The sequence below is a fragment of the Chiloscyllium punctatum genome, chromosome 41 (assembly GCF_047496795.1).
Source record: "Chiloscyllium punctatum isolate Juve2018m chromosome 41, sChiPun1.3, whole genome shotgun sequence".
NCBI classification, from domain to species: Eukaryota; Metazoa; Chordata; class Chondrichthyes; order Orectolobiformes; family Hemiscylliidae; genus Chiloscyllium; species Chiloscyllium punctatum.
The window spans coordinates 18,535,584-18,560,354 of NC_092779.1; the positions used below are offsets into that span (position 1 = coordinate 18,535,584).

The 24,771-nt window shown below is 42.5% G+C and overlaps 1 protein-coding gene across 1 annotated transcript in view; it reads right to left on the minus strand.

Moving 5' to 3' along the window:
* Nucleotides 1-700: 700 nt before the first annotated feature.
* The window catches only part of glb1 (galactosidase, beta 1), an 88,146-nt gene continuing 64,075 nt past the window's right edge, over nucleotides 701-24,771 (minus strand). The window contains exon 16 of the mRNA XM_072560493.1: nucleotides 701-1,470. Within this exon, the coding sequence (XP_072416594.1) occupies nucleotides 1,195-1,470 (276 nt within the window). The 3' untranslated portion in view covers nucleotides 701-1,194. The remainder of the gene's footprint in view (nucleotides 1,471-24,771) is intronic.

A 24,771-nucleotide genomic window follows, 5' to 3' on the forward strand; every position in this document is an offset into this window, starting at 1 on the left:
AGTTACTAGGTCAGCAGGGTGGGTGGAATGCACAGCTTCTCAGGTATCACGGAAAATGATGCTGGTTCTTGCATCCCTGTAATAAAGCACAGTGTATAATGCCTCACAACTTACTCAACTTTGCTTCTTTCATTTCCTCATATCCTACATAATGAAGCGCAAGAAAGAGTGAAGTTGGAAAAACTGAACAAAGGCAATCTCTGGTGCTCAATGTACTGACAAGAGCAAGTCCAGAGCAGAGACAGCACTTTGAGTAATCATTCAGGGAGATTGCTCAGCAACTTTTCTGCCCACAGCCAGACAATTGTGCTGATGGTCGGCTCCATTTGAGCAGTATTGCAGGCTGGCAGCTTCCATCGAGAATAAGAGGGTACCAAAAGCTTTAAATGGTGCCTACCTTTTTGTTCTGCGTGGCCACTCAAGCTCTTGGTTCCTGTGAGACTGAATCAGAGCAGGACGGTGGGATGTGTCACTGTCTCTGAACTTGCACAGCAGTTGGGATAAGCCTAAGGTTACAGCTTATCCAACGTTCTGGGTGCAGTCAACTCTGCCTGCATTCCCAACATCTCATGTGGAATAAGTAGTATGACACTGGTGGAAGTGTGGTGCTCTGAGGAGAGCACATCAAAGCCCAATCTGTTTCATTCTGTCATTCAAAACTGCAACTTCCTTACATTGGTAAATGAATAAAGTGACCAAATTTAAATGATTTCAGTCTTTATAGTGCATGAGCAATATAACAGGAAATTTGAAGTAGTCAGGATTTATTATTTACATTCATTATTAATGTTACAACATGCCCTGATTTTTTTCCCCCCAAACCTTGTATTAAATCAGAAAAATAATGATCACCCCACAGAATCAATTTTATTTCTTGGCAATTCAATATCATTAAACATTTTCATTTATTTCTCCAGTAAAAATCTGTCAAAGTCTCATTCGAGTTTTTAACCAGTTTTAAGGGCAGAGAGAAAACTACGAATCTGTGCAAATGAATCTCTACCTCATAGTTTGATTTCTTTCACACAAACCCAAAATGGCTCCATGGTTGTAACATTGGTTATTTATCAACTTGCATCAGTAAAAAGCGAAAAAAAAGACAGAAGTGTTAGCTTCACTTACAAAGTGGAAAAAGACATCCATATTCAATAGTCATCCACACAAACTGACGTGTCACACCAGATCAGTAACACATTAACCATTCAGGTCATGCATGCCAAGACTGTTTATTGAAAGCTTCTGGAGAAAGTTGGTGTAAGCTGTGGTTCCATTCAAAACAGGAGTGTCCACAAATTGCACAGCACAGACTGTGTTATGCTCAGCTCCACACGGTGCATTCTCCAGCTCCAGCAATGTGACGTTGTTAACTGCAGAGGTGCTGAGAATATGAGCAGGAACATACAGAGTGATTTGGGGTCCCCTGGCTGGCCAGTAACGACCTAGGTTAAAGCCGTTGATCCACACTTGACCCTGGGGCAAAACCAAATAAAATCAATTACGACAAACTTGCAGATCAACAGCCTTACAATCCAAAGATTCAGCACTAATTTTATTACTAAGGCTGGGGGAAGAAATATTTGATTATTTCATTGCAATCATTTCATGCATTTCATTCATGTTGAAACGATTGTCACAGATTTGAAGGACATTATTCCTATCTTGTCACAGAAAACCCAAATTAAACCACATTTTACACAGGAACAGGAGTGGGCCAGCACACTGCCACTGATTTAGCTGGCTATCAGTATGGCTGCACTGTTTCCAATTCTAGGTAAAAGCAATGACTGCAGATGCTGGAAACCAGATTCTGGATTAGTGGTGCTGGAAAAGCACAGCAGTTCAGGCAGCATGCAAGGAGCAGTAAAATCGACGTTTTGGGCAAAAGCCCTTCATCAAGAATACAGGCCTATATTCCTGATGAAGGGCTTTTCCCCGAAACATCGATTTTACTGTTTCCAATTCTGGGCACTCTCTCTAAAGGAGAGACATGGGAGGTTGAAAGTGTCATTGCAATGTTCAGTGCACAGCTATGAAATAGGAGCAGGTTATGTGGCCTTTAAAGCTTGCTCAGCCATTTAATAAAATCCATTACCTCAGCTTCATCTTCCTGCAGTATCCCTTTCATTCTCTCAGCACCAAAAATATTGACCTTTGCCATTAATACAATCAACTATTGAGCATCCTTTCTGAGGTACATAAATCCAAAGGTTATGACTCAGAGTAAAGAAATTCCTTTTCCTAAATGGTCAAATACTCATTCTGAGGCTATGTACCACATGCTCAGCTCTCCAACCAACAGAAATACTTACTTAGCATCTACTCTGTTGAACCCCTTAAGTTTCAGTGAAATCAGCTTACATTTTCCTCAACTCCAGGGACTATGGACCAGTTCCTCTCACTCCAACAATCACTTCAGCGAACTTCCACTGCACTCCCTCTTGGACAAGTTACATCCTTATTTCAGGAAAAAAAGGACCAGAAGCTACACACAGTACTCCGGATGTGATCTCATCATAAGAACATCCCTGCAGTCTCTTTCTGCTCTCCTTACCACGTATTTTCCAACATAACTTTACACCAAATTTGAATATGCTACTCAATTCCCTGATCTACATCACTAATAGAGATGGTAAATGGAAACAACTCTGGACCAAGTACTGCTTCCAGTCTACTTATCAATCTTCAGCTCTTGTCATTCTATTAGCCCCCCCCCCCATTCTAAAATATCCTAATTCTGTGCAGTAACTGCTTGAATGACACCTTATCGAATGCTGTTTTAAATCCAAATAATTATAACTTGTGGGTGGGTCTTCATCCATCTTACTACTTACCTCCTCAAAAATACATTAATCAAGGGTTTGTCAAATACCATTTCTCTGGTCATAGATCTTTGTGTACTCTGCTCAAAGATTCTCCTTAATTATAGTGTGTGACATTCTGCATGCTGCTTATGTTAAGCTGACCAGTTTAGAGTTTTCTGTTTCTTCAGTTCTTCCTTTCTTAAATAGGGAGGTTCCATTTACTACCTTTTAATGTTTGGGAGCAGTCCAAGTAACAAGGGAGTTCTAACTGATCAGAAGCAGTACGTCAACTCAATCTGCAGCTGCAACTGCAGTTAGAAGATTTATAAAACAAGTCCCACCTCTTTTCTCAGCATAACATACATTCTTGCCTAGCTTTGTATCATCTCCAAATTTGGTCCCCATATACAAATCACTGATATACATTGTGAATAGCTGGGCCTCAAGTACTGATCCTCACGGTACCTCACTAGTCTGCCAATATGAGAATGACCCATTTACTCCTACACTGTTTTCTGTCAGCTAATCAACTGTAACCCACTGCTGAACATTATCTCCTATCTCACCTATTTTTAATTTTGCAAACAAAGCACCTTCTAAAAGTTAAATATCCTATATCCATTGACTGTCTTTTATTGAATGTGTTAGTAGAACCTTCACATTCTCCACATGTCTGGATGGCTTTCCTCCGGGTGCTCTAATTTCCTCCCACAATCCAAAGATGTACTGTTTCGGTGAATTGGCCATGCTAAATTATCCATAGTGTTCAGGGATGTGTATTAGCCTGGTGTAAATGTAGAATAATAGGGTAGGGGAATGGGAATGGGCGGGTTATTCTTCGGAGGGTCAGTGTGGACTTGTTGGGCCAAAGGGCCAGTTTCCACACCGTAGGGATTCTATTCTACTCTCTCTCAACAAAAGACCATATTAATCCAGGGAGTCATTCTGCCTGTACAGAAATGACTAATAGTTGGGTCTGTATTTCACTGTGGAGCTAGTCACTGAAACCCGCCAATTATTCAGCCTTAACGCTAACCTCTGAATGGCACAAGTACTGCATTGTCACTGACTGTGAAGGTAACCATGGTTATGAACTTTAACGTTTCTGTCTTCTGGGCTGTTGTGGGTGACATTAACAATGCATCACAGTTTGCAGTGCAATGCTCTACGTGGAACTCTATAACACAGGCTTTATGTTCAGAGATATAGAACCCAGAAACAAAACAGCAAGAATGTTTAGATTAGTGAAGACCGAAAAGATAAACTGACCCAAATAAAGTGTTTAATGCAAAATAAGCGCTATCACAAAATATCACTTGTACATTGACACTTCTTCCCAACACAAAGCATTCAGCCAAACAGCTCTCATTTGTGGCTTCAAATATCAATCATAGAGTTTGAAACGTTCACTTGAAAGATTTTCTGAAATACCCTAGCAACACGATAGCTGAGATAGCATTAAGCATTAGGGCGGAGAAATTGAGGTATGACTAATTTCCCCCCTCACACCAAAGGCAAAGCAAACTGAATCAGGCACCAATTAGGTACTCAAATGCCAGCTGGCAATTTTCTCATCCAACGAGGAGACCTGACACTGAAGTGCAATGACAACTAGTCAATCAGAGGCTATAGCCACTGGGAGCTGAAGAACAGTCACTTTGGGCCCAGACTATGCAAATACAAAGAGCTGTGTCAGTGGGTGTGCATTCCTGGGGAAAGGGAAATTACAAAAGGGGAGGGGGAGGGAGCTTTGAGGCGAGGGTCAGACTTGGCTTTCATCAGTCATCCCTCTACATCAACCACTGTCCCTCTTCCCCAGCCTCAAAACTCATCCCTTCCTAAATTGGGGCAGATTAAGGGCCACCCAATCACACCCTCCAAAGCAGCTGGCAGGTTGCCTCAGCTTTCCTGTTGGAAGCCAGAACGGTAGCTGATCGAGGCTGGTGGTGAGTCAAAGCCCTAAAATCGCCACTAATGGAACACCCTAGCACTTCAACTGGTGACGGGTCAGAAGCATGCCCCAATACATCTTCTCTCTCACAGTTGAATTGCCAAGATGGAGGGACGGGCATGAGCATCTCCCTAGGGCCAATATTTTGACCCCTCCACCATTTCCAGTGAGAAGTAGATCATGCCCCATGCAGCTGCATAGTCTGTTAACCACGTGCAATTGAGACAGGATGAGCATTTGACTGTAATATGTACACTCTGAAAATTCACAATTCTTCAACACTAATTGTCCCTTTACAGAACTCACGACAGAGGGGGAGTTGTACGTGAGAATTTCCGCTAATCTAACATCACTAATGGAAGTCAAAGAGGCAGATTTAATCACCTGTAACAACAATGATGTGGATGGCGAGGTTGCATAAAATAAAGTCAGAAGATTTCCCCCTTTCTATTGGCTTAAGGGCTTTATTGTACCCTCTTTCTGGGTTCTTTGATTTCCACTCACTCATTTACAGGTTAGCAATGGTGTTGCAAAGTGCATTAATGTGGTAGCAATGTGTGAAGCAGCTTTCTCCACCTGTTTCATTTCTGCTTCAAAACAAAGCAGTAAAAATAACAGCTCACGAAGAAAGTGTTCTGAATAACAGTTATACAGGACTCAAAACATTAACTCTATTTCTCTCTCCACAGAAGCTGTCAGACTTGCTGAATTTTTTTATTCACTTGAGGAACGTGGCTGTCACTAGCTGGGCCAGCATTTATTTCTCGTCCCTAGTTGCCCTTGAGAAGGTGGCGATGAGCTGCTTTCTCAAACTGCTGCAATCCACATTCTACAGTTTGATCCACAATGCCCTCTTGGGAGGGAACTCCAGGATTCTGACCCAGTGACACTGAAGGAACAGCAAAATTATTCCAAGTCAGGATGGCGAGTAGCTTGGAGGGGAACTTCTGGGTGATAGTGCTCCCTTATATCTGCTGCCCTTGTCCTTTTGGATGGAAGAGGTCATGGATTTGGAAGGTGCTGTCGAAGAGTCTTTGGTGAATTTCTGCAGTGCATCTTGTAGATAATACACACTTGCTACTGAGTGTCAGTGGTAGAGGCAATGGATGCTTATGAATGTGATGTGATGCAAGTGGGTTGCTTTATCCTGGATGGTGTCAAATTTCTTTATATTTTTGGAGCTGAGATGATACCACTGTGATAGACAGTTGAGAGGGATTCCCCAACATTGACTGTGACCCCAAGAACTCTCATAGCAACAGGTTTGGCTCACAATGGGAAGTAACATGTGCATCACACAAATGCCAGGTTACAGCCATTTAACAATAAGATACTATGAAACCACTGCCCCTTGACATTCTATGGTGTTGCAATCACTGAATCCCCACTATCAACTTTCTGGGGGTTACCATTCAGCAGAAACCCAGCCAGGCTCAACGTTAGACAAGAACTTTCGAAAGCTGATTGGGCACAGATGTTCACAGGTAAAGGGACGGCTGGAAAATGGAAGCCTTCAGAAATGAGATAACGAGAGTCCTGAGAAAGTATATTCCTGTTAGGGTGAAAGGAAAGGCTGGTAGGTGTAGGGAATGCTGGGTGACTAAAGAAATTGAGGGTTTGGTTAAGAAAAAGAAGGAAGCATATGCAAGGTATAGACAGGATAGATCGAGTGAATCCTTCGAAGAGTATAAAGGCAGTAGGAGTATACTAAAGAGGCAAATCAGGAGGACAACAAGGGGACATGAGATAGCTTTGGCAAATAGAGTTAAGGAGAATCCAAAGGATCTTTACAAATACAATAAGGACAAAAGGGGAACTAGGGAGAGAATAGGGCTCCTCAAAGATCAGCAAGCTGGCCTTTGTGTGGAGGCACAGGAGATGGGGGAGATACTAAACGATTATTTTGCATCAGTATTTACTGTGGAAAAAGGACATGGAAGATATAAAATGTGGGGACATAGTTGATGACATCTTGAAAACAGGATAGGCCAGTATCAGCAGCCCTGGAACAAGTCTGCTGAGGCTTTATTACACTCCCTCTATGCCAATAACCTTTTTAAAGTAAGGGGTCCTTATCTTCTCCATGCACGTGGAGAAGGAAATGTAGCTATATATTCCGAGTACAAGTCATAATGGCAATTTCAGCTATTACGTTGATAAATTCTGAAAATTAAGAGGGTGGGGGAAAATTGACAATTCCTAGGACTTTGAGTTTGACCTTAGAAACAAAAAAATCAAAAAACGTGGTTCTATAGTTAGACAATTACAAAAATAGCGATTTCCTGAGTTCTACACAGATGCTAGACTGAAATGCAAAAACAAAATTAGCCGCTAGTACCAATTTCTTTCATTCAAAATGACTGCTTTTAGAAGAAAGCTGCCTTCTAAGAATGAGTGAAAGTCCAAGGTTACATGAATATTCAGGTCAGTCACAACAGGAAAGATAGTTCATTTTACCAGTCATCATGATGGTGGCCTTTTAAACTTGTGTAAATTAGGTTACGTATCAGCCTGAGTCTGTGTAAGAGACCATGTGACTAAGTTCCTTCACGGATATTGAGCATGTAATTCAGGCTGCGTATCAACACAGCCTCCTGAGGTATGATTAGAAACAACTTAAACTGCTAGCCTCTTTCTGCACTGTGACAATTCTGTGATTTATTTTTATTTTCCTGGTCAATAATCCACCTTTGAGCAATGCTACAGAGAAACAAACTGTGTGTAGGATTGTGCTAAACATTATTGGTTGAAGTTTCTAACCTCACTAAAAAAAGACAGAGAGAGAGAGAGAGAGACAGAGAGAGGGAGACAGAGAGAGACAGAGAAAGACAGACGGCGAGAGAGAGAGAGAGAGAGAGACACAGAGAGACAAAGAGAAGGAGACAGAGACAGAGAGATTGACAGATTGCGACAGAAAGAGAGAGAGAGAGAGAGAGAGAGAGAGAGAGAGAATTAAAGAATCACAGAATTATTACAGATCAGAAGGTTCAGCCCCAGTGTACCTGCAACTGTTTTATTATTTAGTCCATTCATAGAGTCATAGAGATGTACAGCATGGAAACAGACCCTTCGGTCCAACCCGTCCATGCCGACCAGATATCCTAACCCAATCTAGTCCCACCTGCCAGCACCTGGCCCATATCTCTCCAAACCCTTCCTATTCATATACCCATCGAAGTACCTTTTAAATGTTGCAATTACACTAGCCTCCAGCACATCCTCTGGCAGCTCATTCCATACACATATTACCCTCTGCATGAAAAAATTGCCCCTTAGGTCTTTTTTATATCTTTCCCCTCTCACCCTAAACCTATGCCCTCTAGTTCTGGACACCCCCACCCCAGGGAAAAGACTTTGCCTATTTATCCTATCCATGCCCCTCATAATTTTGTAACCCTCTATAAGGTCACCCCTCAGCCTCCAATGCTCCAGGGATAACAGCCCCAGCCTGTTCAGCCTCTCCCTATAGCTCAAATCCTCCAAACCTGGCAACATGCTTGTAAATATTTTCGGAACCCTTTCAAGTTTCACAACATCTTTCCGATAGAAAGGAGACTAGAATTGCACGCAGTATTTCAACAGTGGCCTAGCCAATGTACTGTACAGATGCAACATGACCTCCCAACTCCTGTACTCAATACTCTGATCAATAAAGGAAAGCCTACCAAACGCCTTCATCACTATCCTATCCACCCGTGTTTCCACTTTCAAGAAGCTATGAACCTGCACTCCAAGGTCTCTTTGATCAGCAACACTCCCCAGGACCTTACCATTAAGTCTATAAGTCCTGCTAAGATTTGCTTTCCCAAAATGTCGCACCTCGCATTTATCTGAATTAAATTCCATCTGCCAATTCTCAGCCCATTGGCCCATCCGGTCCAGATCCTGTTGTAATCTGAGGTAACCTTCTTTGCTGTCCACTACACCTCCAATTTTACTCTCATCCACCAACTTACTAATTATACCTCTCATGCTCACATCCAAATCATTTATATAAGTAATGAAACGTAGAGGACCCAGCACCGATCCTTGTGGCACTCCACTGGTCACAGGCCTCCAGTCTGAAAAACAAGCCTCCACCACCACCCTCTGTCTTCTAACTTTGAGCCAGTTCTGTAACCAAATGGCTAGCTCTCCCTGTATTCCATGAAATCTAACCTTACTGACCAGTCTCCCACGTGGAGCCTTGTTGAACACCTTACTGAATTCCACATACCACATCTACCACTCTGCCTTCACCAATCCTCTTTGTTACTTCTTCAAAAAACTCAATCAAGTTTGTGAGGTATGATTTCCCACACACAAAGCCATGTTGACTATCTCGAATATGTCCTTGCCTTTCCAAATGCATGTACATCCTGTCCCTCAGGATTCCCTCCAACATCTTGCCCACCACCGACGTCAGGCTGTCTGGTTTATATTTCCCTGACTTGTCCCTACCACCATTCTTAAACAGTGGCACCATGTTAGCCAACCTCCAGTCTTCCGGCACTATACCTGTGACTACAAATATCTCAGCAAGAGGCCCAGCAATTACTTCCCTAGCTTCCCACAGAGTTCTAAGCTACACCTGAACAGGTCCTGCGGATTTATCCATCTGTATGTATTTAATGACATCCACACTTCCTCCTTTGTAATATGGACATTTTTCAAGATGTCACCAACTATGTCCCCACATTTTATATCTTCCATGTCCGTTTTCCACAGTAAATACTGATGCAAAATAATCATTTAGTATCTCCCCCATCTCCTGTGCCTCCACACAAAGGCCAGCTTGCTGATCTTTGAGGAGCCCTATTCTCTCCCTAGTTCCCCTTTTGTCCTTATTGTATTTGTAAAGATCCTTTGGATTCTCCTTAACTCTATTTGCCAAAGCTATCTCATGTCCCCTTGTTGCCCTCCTGATTTCCCTCTTTAGTATACTCCTACTGCTTTACACTCTTCGAAGGATTTACTCGATCTATCCTGTCTATACCTTGCATATGCTTCCTTCTTTTTCTTAACCAAACCCTCAATTTCTTTAGTCACCCAGCATTCCCTACACCTACCAGCCTTTCCTTTCACCCTAACAGGAATATACTTTCTCAGGACTCTCGTTATCTCATTTCTGAAGGCTTCCATTTTCCAGCCGTCCCTTTACCTGTGAACATCTGTGCCCAATCAGCTTTCGAAAGTTCTTGTCTAATGTTGAGCCTGGCTGGGTTTCTGCTGAATGGTAACCCCCAGAAAGTTGATAGTGGGGATTCAGTGATTGTAACACCATAGAATGTCAAGGGGCAGTGGTTTCATAGTATCTTATTGTTAAACGGCTGTAACCTGGCATTTGTGTGATGCACGTTACTTCCCATTGTGAGCCAAACCTGTTGCTATGAGAGTCTTGGGGTCACAGTCAATGTTGGGGAATCCCTCTCAACTGTCTATCACAGTGGTATCATCTTTGCTGGGTTTGTCTTGTCACAGAGCCAGGATGTGTCCAGGGATAGTGATGATGGGGTGTGTAAGGTATGATTCTCTGAGTATGACTAAGTCAGGCTGTTGCTTGATTAGTCTGTGAGACAACTCTCCCAAGTTTGGCACTAGCCCCCTCGTGTTAGAGAGCAGGATTGACAGGACTGCCTCTGCTGCTGTCGTTTCCAGCGCCTCAGTCAATTCCAGGTGATCTGTCTGGTTTCACTCCTTTGTTGAGACTTTGCAGTGATTGATACAACTCAGTGTTAGGCTATTTCAGAGGACAGTTGAGAGCCAACCATAATGCTGTGGGTTTGGAGTTAAATGGAGCCAGGCCAGGTGAGGATGGAAGACATTAGTTAGCCGGATGAGTTGTTACAATGGTTTCATGGTCGTCAGTAGATTCTTAATTCCAGATTTTCTTTTGTTGGAATCAAATTCCACAATCTGCCATGGTGTGATGTGGATCTGGGTCCCAGAAAATCAGCTGAGTTTCTGGACTAATATTTGCGCAATAATAGTAATAGATCATCATCTCTGCCCATTCATATCTCTAGTATTCTCTGTGTTTGATTCAGATGTCCAGCATCCACACAATTTTGCTTTTGTAACAACTCTTAAAGGTTGGGTTAGCCAACCAAAGGTTCTCGCATCACTGCATCCTGCACCTCAGCTGCTGCAAGTGTGAGAAAAGGTAACTTCACTCTGAGGCGTTTAGACTCAGATTGAGTGAATGGAGGTACAAAGTGAAAGGGGTAATGGAGGATTTTTCCACATCAGGAACATTTGTCAATTTGGATATCATGGATCCTGCTACTAAATACCTGCTCAATAACACATGGTGACAGTGCTGAATATTTTGTGGCATTGTGATCTCCCATTGAACAAGCGAATCTGCAATCCAGCCCTTATGGTAAACAGGAACATTGGAGAGGCCGTTCAGCCCATCAAGCCTCCTCTGCCATTCAGTTGGATCAGGGGTGAGCATCCAGATCTATGCAACTTTCTCAACAACTTCCTTTATACTTTTGTGTCACTTGTTTCTATAAATCTGTCAATCTCTACTTTAAATACACTCAATAACCTAAGCTTCTTCAAACCCACTGGGGTTCAGAGTTCCAATGACTCACAACTCTGAATTGAAAATAAAATTTCTCATCTCAGTATGGTCCCAAGTGACTTCCCCCTTATTTTGAACTGAATCCTCTGACTCTAGTCTACGCAACCGGGGGGAACAATTTACCTGCATCTATCTTGTCTATTTGCTTAATATTTTATATGTCTCACTGAGATCACCTTTTATTCTTTAAAACTCCAGAGAAAACAGGATAGGCCAGTATCAGCAGCCCTGGAACAAGTCTGCTGAGGCTTTATTACACTCCCTCTATGCCAATAACCTTTTTAAAGTAAGGGGTCCTTATCTTCTCCATGCACGTGGAGAAGGAAATGTAGCTATATATTCCGAGTACAAGTCATAATGGCAATTTCAGCTATTACGTTGATAAATTCTGAAAATTAAGAAGGTGGGGGAAAATTGACAATTCCTAGGACTTTGAGTTTGACCTTAGAAACAAAAAAATCAAAAAACGTGGTTCTATAGTTAGACAATTACAAAAATAGCGATTTCCTGAGTTCTACACAGATGCTAGACTGAAATGCAAAAACAAAATTAGCCGCTAGTACCAATTTCTTTCATTCAAAATGACTGCTTTTAGAAGAAAGCTGCCTTCTAAGAATGAGTGAAAGTCCAAGGTTACATGAATATTCAGGTCAGTCACAACAGGAAAGATAGTTCATTTTACCAGTCATCATGATGGTGGCCTTTTAAACTTGTGTAAATTAGGTTACGTATCAGCCTGAGTCTGTGTAAGAGACCATGTGACTAAGTTCCTTCACGGATATTGAGCATGTAATTCAGGCTGCGTATCAACACAGCCTCCTGAGGTATGATTAGAAACAACTTAAACTGCTAGCCTCCTTCTGCACTGTGACAATTCTGTGATTTATTTTTATTTTCCTGGTCAATAATCCACCTTTGAGCAATGCTACAGAGGATTGTGCTAAACATAATTGTGTGTAGGATTGTGCTAAACATCATTGGTTGAAGTTTCTAACCTCACTAAAAAAAGACAGAGAGACAGAGAGAGAGAGAGAGACACAGAGAGAGAGAGAGAGAGAGAGACAGACGGCGAGAGAGAGAGAGAGAGAGAGAGAGAGACAAAGAGAAGGAGACAGAGACAGAGAGATTGACAGATAGCGACAGAAAGAGAGAGAGAGAGAGAGAGAGAATTAAAGAATCACAGAATTATTACAGATCAGAAGTTTCAGCCCCAGTGTACCTGCAACTGTTTTATTATTTAGTCCATTCATAGAGTCATAGTCATGTACAGCATGGAAACAGACCCTTCGGTCCAACCCGTCCTTGCCGACCAGATATCCTAACCCAATCTAGTCCCACCTGCCAGCACCTGGCCCATATCTCTCCAAACCCTTCCTATTCATATACCCATCGAAGTACCTTTTAAATGTTGCAATTACACTAGCCTCCAGCACATCCTCTGGCAGCTCATTCCATACACATATTACCCTCTGCATGAAAAAATTGCCCCTTAGGTCTTTTTTATATCTTTCCCCTCTCACCCTAAACCTATGCCCTCTAGTTCTGGACACCCCCACCCCAGGGAAAAGACTTTGCCTATTTATCCTATCCATGCCCCTCATAATTTTGTAACCCTCTATAAGGTCACCCCTCAGCCTCCAATGCTCCAGGGATAACAGCCCCAGCCTGTTCAGCCTCTCCCTATAGCTCAAATCCTCCAAACCTGGCAACATGCTTGTAAATATTTTCGGAACCCTTTCAAGTTTCACAACATCTTTCCGATAGAAAGGAGACTAGAATTGCACGCAGTATTTCAACAGTGGCCTAGCCAATGTACTGTACAGATGCAACATGACCTCCCAACTCCTGTACTCAATACTCTGATCAATAAAGGAAAGCCTACCAAACGCCTTCATCACTATCCTATCCACCCGTGTTTCCACTTTCAAGAAGCTATGAACCTGCACTCCAAGGTCTCTTTGATCAGCAACACTCCCCAGGACCTTACCATTAAGTGTATAAGTCCTGCTAAGATTTGCTTTCCCAAAATGTCGCACCTCGCATTTATCTGAATTAAATTCCATCTGCCAATTCTCAGCCCATTGGCCCATCCGGTCCAGATCCTGTTGTAATCTGAGGTAACCTTCTTTGCTGTCCACTACACCTCCAATTTTACTCTCATCCACCAACTTACTAATTATACCTCTCATGCTCACATCCAAATCATTTATATAAGTAATGAAACGTAGAGGACCCAGCACCGATCCTTGTGGCACTCCACTGGTCACAGGCCTCCAGTCTGAAAAACAAGCCTCCACCACCACCCTCTGTCTTCTAACTTTGAGCCAGTTCTGTAACCAAATGGCTAGCTCTCCCTGTATTCCATGAAATCTAACCTTACTGACCAGTCTCCCACGTGGAGCCTTGTTGAACACCTTACTGAATTCCACATACCACATCTACCACTCTGCCTTCACCAATCCTCTTTGTTACTTCTTCAAAAAACTCAATCAAGTTTGTGAGGTATGATTTCCCACACACAAAGCCATGTTGACTATCTCGAATATGTCCTTGCCTTTCCAAATGCATGTACATCCTGTCCCTCAGGATTCCCTCCAACATCTTGCCCACCACCGACGTCAGGCTGTCTGGTTTATATTTCCCTGACTTGTCCCTACCATCATTCTTAAACAGTGGCACCATGTTAGCCAACCTCCAGTCTTCCGGCACTATACCTGTGACTACAAATATCTCAGCAAGAGGCCCAGCAATTACTTCCCTAGCTTCCCACAGAGTTCTAAGCTACACCTGAACAGGTCCTGCGGATTTATCCATCTGTATGTATTTAATGACATCCACACTTCCTCCTTTGTAATATGGACATTTTTCAAGATGTCACCAACTATGTCCCCACATTTTATATCTTCCATGTCCGTTTTCCACAGTAAATACTGATGCAAAATAATCATTTAGTATCTCCCCCATCTCCTGTGCCTCCACACAAAGGCCAGCTTGCTGATCTTTGAGGAGCCCTATTCTCTCCCTAGTTCCCCTTTTGTCCTTATTGTATTTGTAAAGATCCTTTGGATTCTCCTTAACTCTATTTGCCAAAGCTATCTCATGTCCCCTTGTTGCCCTCCTGATTTCCCTCTTTAGTATACTCCTACTGCTTTACACTCTTCGAAGGATTTACTCGATCTATCCTGTCTATACCTTGCATATGCTTCCTTCTTTTTCTTAACCAAACCCTCAATTTCTTTAGTCACCCAGCATTCCCTACACCTACCAGCCTTTCCTTTCACCCTAACAGGAATATACTTTCTCAGGACTCTCGTTATCTCATTTCTGAAGGCTTCCATTTTCCAGCCGTCCCTTTACCTGTGAACATCTGTGCCCAATCAGCTTTCGAAAGTTCTTGTCTAATGTTGAGCCTGGCTGGGTTTCTGCTGAATGGTAACCCCCAGAAAGTTGATAGTGGGGATTCAGTGATTGTAACACCATAGAATGTCAAGGGGCAGTGGTTTCATAGTATCTTATTGTTAAACGGCTGTAACCTGGCATTTGTGTGATGCACGTTACTTCCCATTGTGAGCCAAACCTGTTGCTATGAGAGTCTTGGGGTCACAGTCAATGTTGGGGAATCCCTCTCAACTGTCTATCACAGTGGTATCATCTTTGCTGGGTTTGTCTTGTCACAGAGCCAGGATGTGTCCAGGGATAGTGATGATGGGGTGTGTAAGGTATGATTCTCTGAGTATGACTAAGTCAGGCTGTTGCTTGATTAGTCTGTGAGACAACTCTCCCAAGTTTGGCACTAGCCCCCTCGTGTTAGAGAGCAGGATTGACAGGACTGCCTCTGCTGCTGTCGTTTCCAGCGCCTCAGTCAATTCCAGGTGATCTGTCTGGTTTCACTCCTTTGTTGAGACTTTGCAGTGATTGATACAACTCAGTGTTAGGCTATTTCAGAGGACAGTTGAGAGCCAACCATAATGCTGTGGGTTTGGAGTTAAATGGAGCCAGGCCAGGTGAGGATGGAAGACATTAGTTAGCCGGATGAGTTGTTACAATGGTTTCATGGTCGTCAGTAGATTCTTAATTCCAGATTTTCTTTTGTTGGAATCAAATTCCACAATCTGCCATGGTGTGATGTGGATCTGGGTCCCAGAAAATCAGCTGAGTTTCTGGACTAATATTTGCGCAATAATAGTAATAGATCATCATCTCTGCCCATTCATATCTCTAGTATTCTCTGTGTTTGATTCAGATGTCCAGCATCCACACAATTTTGCTTTTGTAACAACTCTTAAAGGTTGGGTTAGCCAACCAAAGGTTCTCGCATCACTGCATCCTGCACCTCAGCTGCTGCAAGTGTGAGAAAAGGTAACTTCACTCTGAGGCGTTTAGACTCAGATTGAGTGAATGGAGGTACAAAGTGAAAGGGGTAATGGAGGATTTTTCCACATCAGGAACATTTGTCAATTTGGATATCATGGATCCTGCTACTAAATACCTGCTCAATAACACATGGTGACAGTGCTGAATATTTTGTGGCATTGTGATCTCCCATTGAACAAGCGAATCTGCAATCCAGCCCTTATGGTAAACAGGAACATTGGAGAGGCCGTTCAGCCCATCAAGCCTCCTCTGCCATTCAGTTGGATCAGGGGTGAGCATCCAGATCTATGCAACTTTCTCAACAACTTCCTTTATACTTTTGTGTCACTTGTTTCTATAAATCTGTCAATCTCTACTTTAAATACACTCAATAACCTAAGCTTCTTCAAACCCACTGGGGTTCAGAGTTCCAATGACTCACAACTCTGAATTGAAAATAAAATTTCTCATCTCAGTATGGTCCCAAGTGACTTCCCCCTTATTTTGAACTGAATCCTCTGACTCTAGTCTACGCAACCGGGGGGAACAATTTACCTGCATCTATCTTGTCTATTTGCTTAATATTTTATATGTCTCACTGAGATCACCTTTTATTCTTTAAAACTCCAGAGAAAACAGGATAGGCCAGTATCAGCAGCCCTGGAACAAGTCTGCTGAGGCTTTATTACACTCCCTCTATGCCAATAACCTTTTTAAAGTAAGGGGTCCTTATCTTCTCCATGCACGTGGAGAAGGAAATGTAGCTATATATTCCGAGTACAAGTCATAATGGCAATTTCAGCTATTACGTTGATAAATTCTGAAAATTAAGAAGGTGGGGGAAAATTGACAATTCCTAGGACTTTGAGTTTGACCTTAGAAACAAAAAAATCAAAAAACGTGGTTCTATAGTTAGACAATTACAAAAATAGCGATTTCCTGAGTTCTACACAGATGCTAGACTGAAATGCAAAAACAAAATTAGCCGCTAGTACCAATTTCTTTCATTCAAAATGACTGCTTTTAGAAGAAAGCTGCCTTCTAAGAATGAGTGAAAGTCCAAGGTTACATGAATATTCAGGTCAGTCACAACAGGAAAGATAGTTCATTTTACCAGTCATCATGATGGTGGCCTTTTAAACTTGTGTAAATTAGGTTACGTATCAGCCTGAGTCTGTGTAAGAGACCATGTGACTAAGTTCCTTCACGGATATTGAGCATGTAATTCAGGCTGCGTATCAACACAGCCTCCTGAGGTATGATTAGAAACAACTTAAACTGCTAGCCTCCTTCTGCACTGTGACAATTCTGTGATTTATTTTTATTTTCCTGGTCAATAATCCACCTTTGAGCAATGCTACAGAGGATTGTGCTAAACATAATTGTGTGTAGGATTGTGCTAAACATCATTGGTTGAAGTTTCTAACCTCACTAAAAAAAGACAGAGAGACAGAGAGAGAGAGAGAGACACAGAGAGAGAGAGAGAGAGAGAGACAGACGGCGAGAGAGAGAGAGAGAGAGAGAGAGAGAGAGACAAAGAGAAGGAGACAGAGACAGAGAGATTGACAGATAGCGACAGAAAGAGAGAGAGAGAGAGAGAGAGAATTAAAGAATCACAGAATTATTACAGATCAGAAGTTTCAGCCCCAGTGTACCTGCAACTGTTTTATTATTTAGTCCATTCATAGAGTCATAGTCATGTACAGCATGGAAACAGACCCTTCGGTCCAACCCGTCCTTGCCGACCAGATATCCTAACCCAATCTAGTCCCACCTGCCAGCACCTGGCCCATATCTCTCCAAACCCTTCCTATTCATATACCCATCGAAGTACCTTTTAAATGTTGCAATTACACTAGCCTCCAGCACATCCTCTGGCAGCTCATTCCATACACATACTACCCTCTGCATGAAAACATTGCCCCTTAGGTCTTTTTTATATCTTTCCCCTCTCACCCTAAACCTATGCCCTCTAGTTCTGGACTCCCCCACCCCAGGGAAAAGACTTTGCCTATTTATCCTATCCATGCCCCTCATAATTTTGTAACCCTCTGTAAGGTCACCCCTCAGCCTCCAATGCTCCAGGGATAACAGCCCCAGCCTGTTCAGCCACTCACTATAGCTCAAATCCTCCAAACCTGGCAACATGCTTGTAAATCTTTGCTGAACCCTTTCAAGTTTCACAACATTTTTCCGATAGAAAGGAGACTAGAATTGCACGCAATATTTCAACAGTGGCCTAACCAATGTACTGTACAGATGCAACATGACTTCCCAACTCCTGTACTCAATATTCTGACAAATAAAGGAAAGCCTACCAAACGCCTTCATCACTATCCTATCCACCCGTGATTCCACTTTCAAGAAGCTATGAACCTGCACTCCAAGGTCTCTTTGATCAGCAACACTCCCCCGGACCTTACCATTAAGTGTATAAGTCCTGCTAAGATTTGCTTTCCCAAAATGTCGCACCTCGCATTTATCTGAATTAAATTCCATCTGCCAATTCTCAGCCCATTGGCCCATCCGGTCCAGATCCTGTTGTAATCTGAGGTAACCTTCTTTGCTGTCCACTACACCTCCAATTTTACTCTCATCTGCCAACTTACTAATTATACCTCTCATGCTCACATCCAAATCATTTATATAAGTAATGAAACGTAGAGGACCCAGCACCGATCCTTGTGGCACTCCACTGGTCACAGGCCTCCAGTCTGAAAAACAACCCTCCATCACCACCCTCTGTCTTCTAACTTTGAGCCAGTTCTGTAACCAAATGGCTAGCTCTCCCTGTATTCCATGAAATCTAACCTTACTGACCAGTCTCCCACGTGGAGCCTTGTTAAACACCTTACTGAATTCCATATACCATATCTACCACTCTGCCTTCACCAATCCTCTTTGTTACTTCTTCAAAAAACTCAATCAAGTTTGTGAGATATGATTTCCCACACACAAAGCCATGTTGACTATCCCGAATATGTCCTTGCCTTTCCAATTACATGTACATCCTGTCCCTCAGGATTCCCTCCAACAACTTGCCCACCACCGACGTCAGGCTGTCTGGTTTATATTTCCCTGACTTTTCCTTACCACCATTCTTAAACAGTGGCACCATGTTAGCCAACCTCCAGTCTTCCGGCACTATACCTGTGACTACAAATATCTCAGCAAGAGGCCCAGCAATTACTTCCCTAGCTTCCCACAGAGTTCTAAGCTACACCTGAACAGGTCCTGGGGATTTATCCATCTGTATTTATTTAATGACATCCACACTTCCTCCTTTGTAATATGGACATTTTTCAAGATGTCACCAACTATGTCCCCACATTTTATATCTTCCATGTCCGTTTTCCACAGTAAATACTGATGCAAAATAATCGTTTAGTATCTCCCCCATCTCCTGTGCCTCCACACAAAGGCCAGCTTGCTGATCTTTGAGGAGCCCTATTCTCTCCCTAGTTCCCCTTTTGTCCTTATTGTATTTGTAAAGATCCTTTGGTTTCTCCCTAACTCTATTTTCCAAAGCTATCTCATGTCCCCTTGTTGCCCTCCTGATTTCCCTCTTTAGTATACTCCTACTGCCTTACACTCTTCGAAGGATTCACTCGAACCATCCTGTCTATACCTTGCATATGCTTCCTTCTTTTTCTTAACCAAACCCTCAATTTCTTTAGTCACCCAGCATTCCCTGCACCTACCAGCCTTTCCTTTCACCCTAACAGGAATATACTTTCTCAGGACTCTCGTTATCTCATTTCTGAAGGCTTCCATTTTCCAGCCGTCCCTTTACCTGTGAACATCTGTGACCAATCAGCTTTCGAAAGTTCTTGTCTAATGTTGAGCCTGGCTGGGTTTCTGCTGAATGGTAACCCCCAGAAAGTTGATAGTGGGGATTCAGTGATTGCAACACCATAGAATGTCAAGGGGCAGTGGTTTCATAGTATCTTATTGTTAAATGGCTGTAACCTGGCATTTGTGTGATGCACATGTTACTTCCCATTGTGAGCCAAACCTGTTGCTATGAGAGTCTTGGGGTCACAGTCAATGTTGGGGAATCCCTCTCAACTGTCTATCACAGTGGTATCATCTTTGCTGGATTTGTCCTGTCACAGAGCCAGGATGTGTCCAGGGATAGTGATGATGGGGTCTGTAAGGTATGATTCTCTGAGTATGACTAAGTCAGGCTGTTGCTTGATTAGTCTGTGAGACAACTCTCCCAAATTTGGCACTAGCCCCCTCGTGTTAGAGAGCAGGAGTGACAGGACTGCCTCTGCTGCTGTCGTTTCCAGCGCCTCAGTCAATTCCAAAGGAGTGTCTGGTTTCATTTCCTTTGTTGAGACTTTGCAGTGATTGATACAACTCAGTGTTAGGCTATTTCAGAGGACAGTTGAGAACCAACCATAATGCTGTGGGTTTGGAGTTAAATGGAGCCAGGCCAGGTGAGGATGGAAGACATTAGTTAGCCGGATGAGTTGTTACAATGGTTTCATGGTCGTCAGTAGATTCTTAATTCCAGATTTTCTTTTGTTGGAATCAAATTCCACAATCTGCCATGGTGTGATGTGGATCTGGGTCCCAGAAAATCAGCTGAGTTTCTGGACTAATATTTGCGCAATAATAGTAATAGATCATCATCTCTGCCCATTCATATCTCTAGTATTCTCTGTGTTTGATTCAGATGTCCAGCATCCACACAATTTTGCTTTTGTAACAACTCTTAAAGGTTGGGTTAGCCAACCAAAGGTTCTCGCATCACTGCATCCTGCACCTCAGCTGCTGCAAGTGTGAGAAAAGGTAACTTCACTCTGAGGCGTTTAGACTCAGATTGAGTGAATGGAGGTACAAAGTGAAAGGGGGTTTTCCACATCAGGAACATTTGTCAATTTGGATATCATGGATCCTGCTACTAAATACCTGCTCTATAACACATGATGTCAGTGCTGAATATTTTTTGGCATTGTGATCTCCCATTGAACAAGCGAATCTGCAATCCAACCCGTATGGTAAACAGGAACATTGGAGAGGCCGTTCAGCCCATCAAGCCTCCTCTGCCATTCAGTTGGATCAGGGGTGAGCATCCAGATCTATGCAACTTTCTCAACAACTTCCTTTATACTTTTGTGTCACTTGTTTCTATAAATCTGTCAATCTCTACTTTAAATACACTCAATAACCTAAGCTTCTTCAAACCCACTGGGGTTCAGAGTTCCAATGACTCACAACTCTGAATTGAAAATAAAATTTCTCATCTCAGTATGGTCCCAAGTGACTTCCCCCTTATTTTGAACTGAATCCTCTGACTCTAGTCTACGCAACCGGGGGGAACAATTTACCTGCATCTATCTTGTCTATTTGCTTAATATTTTATATGTCTCACTGAGATCACCTTTTATTCTTTAAAACTCCAGAGAAAACAGGATAGGCCAGTATCAGCAGCCCTGGAACAAGTCTGCTGAGGCTTTATTACACTCCCTCTATGCCAATAACCTTTTTAAAGTAAGGGGTCCTTATCTTCTCCATGCACGTGGAGAAGGAAATGTAGCTATATATTCCGAGTACAAGTCATAATGGCAATTTCAGCTATTACGTTGATAAATTCTGAAAATTAAGAGGGTGGGGGAAAATTGACAATTCCTAGGACTTTGAGTTTGACCTTAGAAACAAAAAAATCAAAAAACGTGGTTCTATAGTTAGACAATTACAAAAATAGCGATTTCCTGAGTTCTACACAGATGCTAGACTGAAATGCAAAAACAAAATTAGCCGCTAGTACCAATTTCTTTCATTCAAAATGACTGCTTTTAGAAGAAAGCTGCCTTCTAAGAATGAGTGAAAGTCCAAGGTTACATGAATATTCAGGTCAGTCACAACAGGAAAGATAGTTCATTTTACCAGTCATCATGATGGTGGCCTTTTAAACTTGTGTAAATTAGGTTACGTATCAGCCTGAGTCTGTGTAAGAGACCATGTGACTAAGTTCCTTCACGGATATTGAGCATGTAATTCAGGCTGCGTATCAACACAGCCTCCTGAGGTATGATTAGAAACAACTTAAACTGCTAGCCTCCTTCTGCACTGTGACAATTCTGTGATTTATTTTTATTTTCCTGGTCAATAATCCACCTTTGAGCAATGCTACAGAGGATTGTGCTAAACATAATTGGTTGAAGTTTCTAAACTCTCTAAAAAAAGACAGAGAGAGAGAGAGAGAGAAAATTAAAGAATCACAGAATTATTACAGATCAGAAGGTTCAGCCCCAGTGTACCTGCAACTGTTTTATTATTTAGTCCATTCATAGAGTCATAGAGATGTACAGCATAGAAACAGACCCTTCGGTCCAACCCGTCCATGCCGACCAGATATCCTAACCCAATCTAGTCCCACCTGCCAGCACCCAGACCATATCCCTCCAAGCCTATTCATATAGCCAACAAAAATGCCTCTTAAATGCTGCAATTGTACCAGCCTCCACCACATCCTCTGGCAGCTCATTCTACACATGTACCACCCTCTGTGTGAAAAGGTTGCCCCGTAGGTCTCTTTTATATCTTTCCCCTCTCACCCTAAACCTATGCCCTCTGGTTCTGGACTCCCCCAACCCAGGGAAAAGACTTTGCCTATTTATCCTATCCATGCCCCTCATAATTTTGTAAACCTCTATAAGGTCACCCCTCAGCCTCTGAGGCTCCAGGGAAAACAGCCCCAGCCTGTTCAGCCTCTTGCTATAGCTCAAATCCTCCAAACCTGGCAACAACCTTGTAAATCTTTTCTGATCCCTTTCAAATTTCACAACATCTTTCTGATAGGAAGAATTGCATGCAATATTCCAACAGTGGCCTAACCAATGTACTGTACAGCCGCAACATGACTTCCCAACTCCTGTACTCAATACTCTGACCAATAAAGGAAAGCATACCAAACGCCTTCATCACTATCCTATCCACCCGTGTTTCCACTTTCTCTACCTGTGACTCCACTTTCAAGGAGCTATGAACCTGCACTCCAAGGTCTCTTTGTTCAGCAACACTCCCTAGGACCTTACCATTAAGTGTATAAGTCCTGCTAAGATTTGCTTTCCCAAAATGCAGTACCTCGCATTTATTTGAATTAAACTCCATCTGCCACTTCTCAGCCCATTGGCCCAACTGATCAAGATCATGTTGTAATCTGAGGTAACCCTCTTCGCTGTCCACTATACCTCCAATTTTGGTGTCATCTGCAAACTTACTAACTTTACATCTTATGCTCGCATCCAAATCATTTATGTAAATGACAAAAAGTAGAGGACCCAGCACCGATCCTTGTGGCACTCCACTGGTCACAGGCCTCCAGTCTGAAAAACAACCCTCCACCACCACCCTCTGTCTTCTATCTTTGAGCCAGTTCTGTATCCAAATCCAAATTCCATTACCTGGTGCCAATCTCCTGCCTTTTCTCCCATATCCCTTCATACCACTTCTATCCAATTAATCATTCACTGCCCTGGGGTGGCATGGTGGCTCAGTGGTTAACACTGCTGCCTCACAGCACCAGGGTCCCAGGTTCGATTCCAGCCTTGGGCAACTGTCTGTGTGGAGTTTGCACGTTCTCCCCGTGTCTACGTCGGTTTTCTCCGGGTGCTCCGGTTTCCTCCCACAGTCCAAAGATGTGCAGGTCAATTGGCCATGCTAAATTGCCCATAGCGTTAGGTGCATTAATCAGAGGAAGTTGGTTCTGGGTGGGTTACTCTATGGAGAGTTGGTGTGGATTGGTTGGGTTGAAGGGCCTGTTTCCACACTGTGGGGAATCTAATCTAATAATCTACATTTTGCACTCTAAACACTCACTGTATGAAAAAATATTTTCTCACATCACCTTGCTTTACTTGCACATGCTTTAATACCTATGCCCTCTCATTCTTGTACCGTTTATTATTAGAAACAGCTTCACACTATCTATTCTACCTAGCCCACTCATGTTTTTGGGAATCTTAATCAGATCTCCTTCCAATCACCTTCTCCCCAGGGAGAACAGTCCCAACTTCTTCCACCTATCCTCAGAGCTGATGCTACTCATGCCCAAAGCCGATCGAGTAAATTGTTTCCATACTCTTTCCAATGCATTTACATCTTTCCTATAATGTGGCATCCAAAACTGCACACTATGTTCCAGCTGAGGTCTAAGGGGTATCTTTTAACATCACCTCCTTGCTCTTGTACAATATGCCTCTATTAATGATGATGATAACACTATCATTTACTAACTACTCTCTCCACCCACCCTAGTTTCTTCAATGATTTATACACTTATGCATCTCGGTCCCTCTGCTTCCGTACCCCCTTTAGAATTACATCCAATATTTTAAATTATCTTTCAGGATTCTTCCGATCACGGTGCATTACCTCATTTCTCTGCATTGAACCTCATCTGACACTTATCTGTCTACTCCACCAATTTGTCAATGTCCTTTTGGAGCTCCATACTGTCGTCCTCACAGTTTACAATTCCTCCAAGTTCAGTGTCATCTGCAAATTATCGCTTGCACACCAAGACCAAAATCATGAAATCATCAGGGAAACCAAGGAAGCCAGTACCAGACCCTAGAGAACTCAACTTCAAACCTTCCTGTCACCCAGAAAATATCTTTTGACAATTACGCTTTGTTTTCTATCACTCAACCAATTTTGCATCTAAGTTGTCATTGTCCCTTTTAAATTGTGACCTACAACTTTCCTCACAAGTCTGTTATGATGCACTGCATCAAATACTTTCTAGAGATCCATATATACATTATAAGTATTACTCTCATCAAATCTTATTGTTACCTCTTCAAAAACTTCAACAAATTAAACACAATTTCCTCTTTAGAAATCCATTTTGATTCCTCCTAACTAATCCACCTTACTCCATGTGAATACTAATTCTATCCTGAATAATTGTTTCCAAACATTTCCCCACTACCGATGTTAAATTAACTGATCCGTAATTATCAGGATTGACCTTACAATTTGTTTTGAATAAGGATATAATGTTACCAATAAGCACATCTTTTCTTTCTAATCTTAATTTCTCCCTCCTTTGTCATCCAGGAGACGGCAGCCTTGTTAGAAAGAAG